Source organism: Spinacia oleracea, chromosome 3, assembly GCF_020520425.1.
Source record: "Spinacia oleracea cultivar Varoflay chromosome 3, BTI_SOV_V1, whole genome shotgun sequence".
Classification (NCBI taxonomy): domain Eukaryota; kingdom Viridiplantae; phylum Streptophyta; class Magnoliopsida; order Caryophyllales; family Amaranthaceae; genus Spinacia; species Spinacia oleracea.
Genome location: NC_079489.1, coordinates 109,873,924 through 109,884,067, shown reverse-complemented (window position 1 = coordinate 109,884,067; position 10,144 = coordinate 109,873,924). Strand labels below are relative to the sequence as shown.

At 41.2% G+C, this 10,144-nt stretch overlaps 1 protein-coding gene across 1 annotated transcript; it reads right to left on the bottom strand.

Annotated features, from left to right (window-relative positions):
- Window positions 1-4,915: 4,915 nt before the first annotated feature.
- LOC130469955 (uncharacterized) lies at window positions 4,916-5,643 on the bottom strand. Its single transcript, XM_056839499.1, has 2 exons — window positions 5,232-5,643; window positions 4,916-5,166 (listed from the first exon to the last, which is right to left on the bottom strand). The coding sequence occupies exons 1-2, from the start codon at window positions 5,641-5,643 to the stop codon at window positions 4,916-4,918; spliced, it is 663 nt and encodes a 220-aa protein (XP_056695477.1).
- Window positions 5,644-10,144: the final 4,501 nt, after the last annotated feature.

Sequence of the window (10,144 nt, the reverse complement as noted above, 5' to 3'; positions counted from 1 at the left end):
GAGAACCTCAAGATTCGACTTGAGAGGCGGGAGTGGTGGAGGTGCAACGCCATAACCACTTGGGTTAGATTGATATTGGTTGCCAAAGGTCCTCGGTCCATTGAATCCGGGAGGTGGCAGATGAGAAGCACCATAAGGAACTCCCGAGTTCAAAGGATAACCCCCACTTGAGGCACCCCTAAATTGCCCATAAGAGTAGTTATAACCCCCTCCACCTTGATGGTTGGGATTATAACCCCCTTGGTTATATTGGCCTTGATTGCCAAAACCTTGAGATTGACCGTAGGGCACTTGGCTTTGATAGCCTTGTGCTCTATAGCCACCTCGGCCTTGGTTATCATACCCACTTCCTTGGCCATAACCTTGGTGGGGACCATACATGGAGGGCCCTCTAAGTTGCCTAGCAAAATTAGGATTGTTAGGGTTATCATTCCTAGCACTAGTAGAAAAAACCCCTGTTGCAGCCCCCTTGTTGCAGCGTACATGTATTAATACGCTTCAACAAGCAGTAGGTCAACGCGGGTCAAACCCTTTAAAGGGTTATTGCAGCGTACAAATTAAATGCCCCCTGCAAAAGAGTTTTTTTGCAGCGTACATATTAAAAGCCCCCTGCAATAGCTAGATACTGTTGCAGCGTACATGTCATTGTACCCTGCAATAAGTCCGTGTAACAAAATTTATTTGCTGCAATAATATTATTGTTGATTAATGATTTCATTTAACCAAAATGTCTCTCTCAAAACTTTGGAGTTCCCCGCGCTCAACTCTTCCCTCAGTTTTCAATTCCCTCCGTCGTCGTCGAACTCAGAGCTTGCCCGGTCCTGCGCCGCCGTCGAACTCAGCTTGCTCGGATCCGCCGTCACTCTCCTCGCCGGTGAGTGTCTTTCCTCGCTTCCTCGCCACCCGTCGCTGAAAACTCAGTCGCTGAACCATGACTGACATAGTCCCAAAGAAACGGTGAATTATTGAGTTGGAAGTCAATCTAGTTCGATCAAAGATTTGTTTTGAATTGTCACTTTTTAAGAGTCTAAAAACAAATAAAGAACTATGTAAAATTAAATCAAGAAAGGGAAACGTTAGGGAGTCGGGGATAGCCAACCGGGGGAAATCAATTCAACTATTTAGCAATGGTGATCATGCAACGAAATGGTGATTAGGCAAATGACATCTAAAGACGAACCCGCCACCTCTCGGATAGGGAACGCTAAGCGTCTAATCCACGGAAGAGCTTTCGCCTAATCCTAGACTAAACTAACTAGCATATAATAGGTACCTCCATTTGATCAACACAAGATAGGCCCACAATGCCTTGCCAAACCTATCCTATGGTTCCACGGAAATCTAATCGAATAGCATTTGCAACTACCACTCAACTAGCATGGATTTCCTATCATCAAATCTTATTTAATCACATGAATCAACCAACAATCAATAATCTATTTCCCCTAATTCATCCCCTAGTTTCTCCCCTTTCCCTAACCTAAAACTACTCACTAATCATCCTAACAATCAAGCTATCCATTAGTTCAAAACTAGCTGACATGAAATTAAAGGAGAAGAAGTAGAGAATTGGAAACTCAATTGCACAATCAAATCAAAAACTGAAAATCAAAGTAACAAGCAAAATTGAAATCAAGAACTCAAGGTATTGAGGAATTACAAAAACAATTATCAACTAAGCAAGTGCAAGAATTAAAGAACTAAGAATTCAATCGCATAAAGAAGAGAAGAGTTGAAGAAAATTACTGAATTGATGCTTGGAATTAAAGAGTTTCTCTCTCTAGATTGAAGAACAAAATCACAAAACCTCTAAAATGTATTTCTGAAAATGAAAGCGTAAATTGAAAATAATCAAAATCCTATTTATACTAAACCCCAAAAATAAGAGATTTAAACTCGAAAACTGAATTCCGCGCAGCCGTGCGAACGGGCAGACCCAGGTGCGATCGCATTGGTGCGATCGTGCTGTGCATCTATGCGAACGGGCCCTGCGACGATTCTTCTCCTTCGTGCCGTGCGAACGTGCCCAAAAACCGTGCGATCGCACGGCTGTAACTTTGCTAATTCTCAGAAAATCCTCATGTGCTCGCACAGGAAATCCGTGCGAGCACACGGAAATTCCGTGCGAGCGCACGCTTCTGCGGTGCGAACGTGCTACATCCCTTGGAGTTCCTGCCTCCTTTTTACGGATTCGTGCCAATACACACATTTGGGGCACGAGCGCACCCATTGCCTTGGAGTTCCTGCCTCCTTTTTGCGGATTCGTGCGAACACACACATTCGGGGCACGAGCGCACACACTGCCTTGACTTTGGAGCCAACTTTGTAGACCCGTGCGAGCGCACGTAAATTCCGTGCGATCGCACTGGACCTGCTCGAGCAAATCTCAGCTATTTTCCATCATTTTCAACATTATTACCTGAAAAGCTCAAAGATGGAAAAAGGGAATAAAAATGCAGCAAAACTATATAAAACTATCAAAAAAGCATAATAAAACTCTATAAAATCTTAGCCTAGAGCGACATAAATGCCGCTCATCAGTTTTCCCTTGCAAGAGAGCCGAAAGAGTGGCTTGCAAGATATTAAAATAAAAGAAAGGAGATGAAGAAGACGTACCACCCTCTTAGAGGGGAATAAGAGCCGGCGGAGTATCAATGGGAAAGGTATGGCGGGCTTTCCGCTTAACAGCCGGCTTGGCACGAACGAAATCCGAGAAGGCGACCTTTGGCATGAGCCAAGCACTGTCGTTGTTGGGCGTCACTTTGGTGATGGTGGGCTTTGAGAGAAGGAACCACTCCTCCTCACTAGGTCAACACACCAAATGAATTTTGCCGGGTTGTCGGTCCGGTGCACCCACTTGTATCCTTTGAGCTCGTCCACGGAGATACTAGTATCCCCCGCGGGAGGCAATGCCAACAATGCTTACTCATAGTCCTTATTGAGCCCCTTAACGATCAAGGTGAGCATCCCCCCAAGGAGGATGTCACCACTTACGGGCCGCCCATTTCTTGGGTCAACGATCCGGTGCGTGAGCAAGGACCCAAAGTTAAGGTAGCCCTTCCGGCCCCCATGATGGGCCAACCATAAAGCTCCCAACTCCAAGGTTGACAGAGCCCCCGCACTATGCTTTGAGAACATAGAAAATACAAGGAGGCGGGAGACATATCTCATTGCCGGGTGGATGTAGGAGCTGGCTTTGGAGGAGTTAGTAGCAAAGACCGGCAAGCCCGCCAAACAATTTTGCCATGTTTGCTCACTATAATCCGAGCAAGAAGCGTAGAGATCCAAATGGTGAGCATAAACATTCTCCTTGGGGAAACCAAAGATATCACTGATTTGGTCCTCCGATAGGGTGTGGGAGTCCCCAAATACTTGAAATGTTAATTGGGGCTCATCATCCACAACATTCATGCGGGCCTAAGAGATGCATTCCAAGGTCAAGGCCCTATAAGTATCGTCCCACATAGTCATGAAACACTCCCACCCTAGACTCCGGAGCAAATACCCAACCTCCAGCCTAATTCCCAACTTCTCAACCTCCTTGGCATCATAGAACCTCGTGGGACGGATTGTACGATCTTTAAGTCAAGGAATAATCCCACGAAACTTGCTCATCAAATTCAATTCCCAAAGTATCAATGTCGGGTGGGCTAACCACCCTTCTCCTCGACCCGAAGGGTGCCTTGGAAGGCTTTGACTTCTTTGTTCCAAACATTATTGCACAAAGTGACACTAAAAAGAACTCAAAAATTCCACCCCAATCTCCACAAAACCAACAACCACAACAATCCCCACTCCAACAATCCAAAAATCCAAAAAAATCACACTACAATTCCACCTAAGTAATCAATCACCTAACAACGCCAATAGTAACAACAACTAAACCAACAAGACCAACAAAATCACCAAAAATGCACAACAACCACAATTACCCACAAATTCAACCACCAAATTCAATAAATGAAAATCCAAGAACAAGAGCGAAAATCAAATAGAGGAGATGAAACATACCAATCCAAGAGTGGAAGTGATGATCAAACGACCCCAAGAACAATACTAAGCTCCCAAATGCTCCAAGAATCCCAAAATGAAGAATTTGTGAAATTTGGGTTTCAAACCATAACTTTGTAAAAATCTAAAAATATGGGTGGAGAGGTGATTTCTGTGAAAATAGATGGTGAATTTGTGTAATGGAGATGAAGAAAAGTTGAATTTGTGTTTTATTTGAGGAGAAATGGTGGAAAAATGAGTGATTGAGGATGGAAAGGACCGAAAAGGAGGAGAGGTTTGGGGGTTTTGGGTTTTTTTTTTGTGAGAGAGAGGATGAGTGATGATGTGAAAGTCGGGGGGTAAATTTCCAGAAATACAAAAAAATTGATCGGGTGCGGGCGCACCAAACTCGCCGCGCGCGCACAACCACTATGTAGGTGCGGGCGGACCACTAATTTCTGCCGCGGGCGCACATGCACATAAACCCTATTTTTCTTGAAATCAGAATGTTTTCAGAAGGTCTTCTGTGAGGGTGCGGGCGCGGCCCCTGTGGGTGCGGGCGCACCATTCTAAAAAGTCCCCTTTTTTGTTGTTTCAAAAACACCCCAAAATGTAGGTATTCTTTGATGGTGCGGGCGCTCCACTTGAGGTGCGGGTGCACCTGAGTCAAAGTTCGAATAATCCCGCAGTTTACCAACACACTAAAACAACAAAAAAGAAAAGTTAGTAGCACAATGAAATAGTAAAAATAAAAATAAGGATAGGTTAGAAACACGGGTTGCCTCCCGAGTAGCGCTTCTTTAACGTTACTAGCTTGACGACTTCCCCCAAAATTCATGGGGGGAGGAGAGAAATAACACCAATACACGAGTTACCTCCCGGAAGCGCTCTTTTAACGTCACTAGCTTGACGGTGCCCCCCAAATTCATGGGGGGTCATATGCACTCTGTTTTGGATCATCACTTGTCAAGAAACTTTCCTTAGCCCCTTTGGGCACAAACACTTTATCAACGCCACCACACATTGTGACGCAACCAAGCCAACCTCCACTAAACTTCTCCGTGGCTCTCTTGGCCTTCTTGGCCTTCTTGCCCGGTTTATGCATCACTTTGGAAGGTGTGGCCTTAACACCATCATCTAATTTCACCCCAAATATCTCGGGAATGGTGGTGACATCTTCAAAAGTATCTCCCAACACCTTGGGGATCACATGAACTTCCTTTCATTAGGATGGGACCTACCAAGCTCAATACCACACTTAGAAACATAAAAGTCGTTCGAAGGGTTAGCAACAATGCAAGCAATAGTATCGACTTTCATGCAACTTGACATGTTTGAAAAATATCCTTCACCTTGAGGAAGCTTAAAACTTGCCATGGTGCCCCCCACCTTCAAGGTGATAAGCCCGCCTTGAACATCAATAAGGGCGCCCTTGGCGGCCAAGAATGGCCTCCCTAAAATAATAGGGGTGTGGGCATCCTCATCAATGTCCAAGACTAAGAAATCAACAAGAAAGGTAAGCTTGCCGATAACGAGGGGGACATCCTCAACCCTACTCAAAGGATACATAACCGAACGATCGGCTAGTTGCAATGACATAGAAGTAGGGGAGAGATCACCTAGATTAAGCCTCTCATAGATCTTGTATGGCATGTGAAGGAAATAATGCCCTTGGTCCAAGTATGCATTCAATGCCAAGTCTAATAAATGCGGTTCAGTATTAATTAATTATACAAGTTAATAATTCAGTGAGATCAAGTGAACTGTATGCCTAGCTAGGGGCCGCTTCAGTTCAAGTGGAATTAATAATATTAATCCACAACTTACTCTTGACTGAACCCGTAGGGTCACACAAATAGTACGTGAACGGATCAAGTATTTAAGTGAATTAAATACTCCATTTATGGATATTCGGAATCAACAGATCTCGGTTCCATTGGGAGCTGAAATCGTCAAAAGGCAAATTCTGAATACTCCGGAAACGATGATATTGCCGGAAACGGAAATATGGGTCGTATCGGAAATATAAATATTATCCAAGTCGTAGATGTTGCCGGAAACGGAAACATGGTACGTATCGGAAAATATTACCGGAAATGGAAATATTGCCGGAATCGGAAATATTAAATATTTGTTCGAAACGGAAATTAATTCCGGAATCGAAAATATTAAATATTAATATTGTTCGAATCGGAAATGAATTCCGGGATAGGAAAATAAATCGGAAGCGCCACGTACGAAATAAACATCGGACGAGCTTGCTAGACGCAAGGCCCAGCACGAAGCTAGGCCCGCGCCTAGCAAAGCCCGCGCAAGCACAGCAGCGAGCAGCAACCCGCCAAGCAAGCAAGGCCTAGCCGAGCAAGGAAGCAAGGCTAGGCCCAGCAAGCTCGGCGAGGCCAGCAGGCTGGCGCGCCCTTCGTGGGCCACGTACCAGCGCTGGGCCAAGCCAACCCACCGCGCGCGCGGGCAGGCCCCTTGTGGGCTGTTTGTGCGTGTTGTTGTGTTCGTACATGTTTCGAATCCTTAGGCATTTAGGATTTATCCGATTAGACTATTTTCCTGAAACTACTAGAAATTAGTTGTTAAGCTAAACACTAAAAAATTAATAGATTTAATTTAAGTCTAATTCTAATTGAATTAGATAAATTGAATCCTAGTAGGTTTCTAGTTCCGATAATCCTACCCTATAAAAAGGTGATGGCAATCACAATTTATATACATCAATTAAAAGTATTCATATAGGTTTAAGTTAAAAACTGAGCTTAATAATTTGCCAAATAATTATAAACGAATAACATAATACCTTAGGCTAAATTCTAGTTAATTGAATCTAAGGCAGATCCGAAGGTGCTGTGGACTATCTACGGAGGGACGACACTTGGAATCCTAAACTTGTTCTTGTTCGGTTTGGGAGCAGCTAGGGAAGGCACGCTACACATGTATGTATCCTAAATTATGCTAATTGGTTATGTGGCAATTAATTTGGATTCCTGGCTTTATGGTTTTTCCGCATGAAATATATGTTTTATATTTGTCATAACCTAACAGTGGTATCACGAGCCTCTAATTAATTCCATAATCAATTATAGTTAACATGGTTAAATTTTATAAATTTGCAAAGAATTAAAGGGGTGATTAATTTCGATTTTTGTAATTAATTGCAAATTCGTGCGATTATTTAATTATATGTTCGTAGGATTTTCGCCAGTTTAGTCAATAATGGTCTGAATCATATAATTTTATAGTGAATTTCGCATGTAAACGAAGTTTTAAAATTTTGACTAAAATCTAAGATTTGATGCCGAACCCAGAATTCCCAAATTCGAAGCCTAACTATGACGTTTCGGTGGTTTTAGTTTTCCGAACGCAAAATTTATAATTTTTAGGATGTTAAATTAAGTATTTGCGATTCTTGTTTGTAAATCTTGAATCTATGATTGGCCTACTGTATATGTTTAACAATTTTAATGCCTAAGCTTGTTAATTATACAACCTAATTTGTAATTGTAATTAATTTCTTGAAATTCGAATAATTTAGAATTTGATTTGATTTTCATAATTAACTAGCAATTTAATTAGGAACCTATGATTTAAAAACCACCATAAAATTTGTTAAAATTGAAAAGTTTTAAAATTTTATGACCTAGATTTGAATCCATGAAAATAAATATAATCGGAAATTAATTTGAATAATAAATTTTCGATTTTTCGCCCAAAATTTATGAAATTAATATGATTTATTAATTCGTCGATAAATTTAAATAATAAAAGTTTTGATTTTTTATAAAATCCGTTCACGAATCTTGCACGCACGAAGCAATGGACGCAAAGTGTTACCCTTAAGGGGTGTTGTATAGTGCGGGCATGCGACTACGAGCAAGGGAGCTCGTCGCCCATGCGATACGAATGCAACGAGCAAGGGCGTGGCACGTGCGCGCAAGGCAGCAGCCCTGCCTAGCGCCCAGTGCTGCGAGCAGTGGGCGGGATGGGCGAGAGGGCAAGGCATCGAGCACAACGCATTGCGCGCGCGGGCAGCGATGGCTGGCTCGTCCAGCAGCGTTGCCTCGACAGTAGGTGAGTGGGCTGCGCGCAAGCGTGGCTTGCTCGTCTTGTTGCGTTTGCGCGTGGTCGCTCAGGCTTTGTGGTACGATCATTCGAGTGGCAGCCCATTGGGCGCTGCTACTAGTTGGACTCGACGAGGCATGGGCGCGAGCCCATGGCCTTGTCTTGGCCCGATTGGTTCGTTTTTATATTAATTTTGATTTTCGGTTGGAAAACATTTTTAATTAAATTTAAAATTCGTAATTTAATTTTTTCTCGGAATTTAATTTTGAATAATTTAATTATTATAAATTTTCTTTATACTAATTATTTTACTAAAAATAAAACCTTGATTAAATTTAAATTAATAAATTTAATAAACTGAAAATAAATTAAAGGATTTAAATAGTAATAATTTATATGAGCTTTAAATTTTAATTAAATTTGTAAGTTTCAGGTTGGACTAGAAAATACAATTTTATGTTTAAAATTAGTAAAGCATGTAAATTTCTTGGTTTTAGTGGGAGCGTTTTAGTCATAAACTTTTTATTAGGTCTACATTCCTTTAAGGTTAAAACAACTCGATTAGATTTAATAAGGATTGAATAATTTGTAGATTATTGGAAGCCTTGATTAATTGCTGCAAATATTTATGTGATGCATAATGTAATACCTCGTATTTTCATAATATATATAAATATATTTTATTATATTTATAAAGCATTTTACGATTTTTGGAATTTATTTCGCATTTAAATATTATTTAAATGTATTTCAATTAATTAGAATATTTATTATTTTAATTAATTACGAAACGAATTTAATTTTTGATTCGGGAAATTTAATGGGTCGCAAGTAATTTTAAAAGGTTTGGGTTTTTAATGAAAACTCCAATTCGTTTTATTAAACGAGCCCAATCAAAAGAATTAATTCTAAGCTCTAAGCTAGCCAAATCATTTAATTCCCTAAGCCTAATACTAATTTCCTAAGTCTAGCCCATTAGAAATTGGGAGCCTATAAATAGGACTACCCTCATTAAATGATCCTTCTATTTTTCATAAACCCTCTTTTGCTTTTCTTGCCCCACACTCCTTCTCCCTCTCCTCTCTCTCTTGCTCGGCAGCCCCGCACGCCCAACACCACACTCGGCCTTCGAGTGCTGCGTGCCTTCGTGCTCGCTCGTCGCTTGCCCCTTGCTCTCGCCCACTCCCACTCGCGCACCGCACAGCCCGCCTTCCCTTGCGTGCTGCTGTGCGCGTGTTGCTGCTGCTATTGCTGCTATTGCTGCTACTGCGTGCCTCGTGCTCGCGCCCAACACTCGCTCTCTCGCTCTCATCGCGCGCCCAGCGCCCTCGCGCCCTTGCCCTCTTGTCCCGCGCGCCAGCTGCTGCTGCTGTGCCTTAACTTCAATACCGCTCGCGCGCGCACACACAAAACGTGTGTGTGTGTGTTGTTTTTGTTCGTGTGTTCAATTCTTTCGCCCAATCACATTAATTCGTGGTTGTTCCGTGCTATAGGCCGGATTGGTATAATCCTAATTTCCTTAAACTATTTTATTTCAATTCCGTATTTTAAATTATATATATTATTATTGTTTTGAATGATTAAAATGCTGGGAATCGGTTATGAACATCGTACTTTGAGAATTGATGTGTTGTGATTCATAAGGCTTGTTTTAATTATTAAAGCATGAATTTTCAGATTCGTTTATTTAATAAATAATTGATTTTCATGATGTTAAATTGGTTTTATTGGGATTTTCAAGGTAGGGTTTTAACCTAGACCTAATGAGTCAATTGATTAGCATAATTAGGTGATGATTTTAATTATGATAATCAATTATATTTTCAGATTTATAAAAAGGTCTAAAGTGTTGATTTTAAAGGCGGAAAAAGTATGTTTTCATACTAGGGATTAGTTTTGCAAATTGAGACGATTATTTTATTAAAGAACAATTGAATTCTAAAGTTTAAACAAGGTTTAAGATTTTATAAAGTTGCTGGAAATTTAATGAACATGGAAATAATTTAAGTTTCATTATTTTGATGATAGTAGGTGATTTCTAAGTGAGTGCTCGTTATTGCAAAGTGGCCCCTACGCTTAGGTATTC

Excerpts from the sequence above, each read along its gene's own strand:
- LOC130469955 (XM_056839499.1), bottom strand. The coding sequence starts at position 5,643 with ATGCCATACAAGATCTATGAGAGGCTTAATCTAGGTGATCTCTCCCCT. Across the intron at positions 5,167-5,231 it reads TAAGTGTGGTATTGAGCTTG|ATGTCACCACCATTCCCGAG; the intron begins GTAGGTCCCATC and ends ATACTTTTGAAG.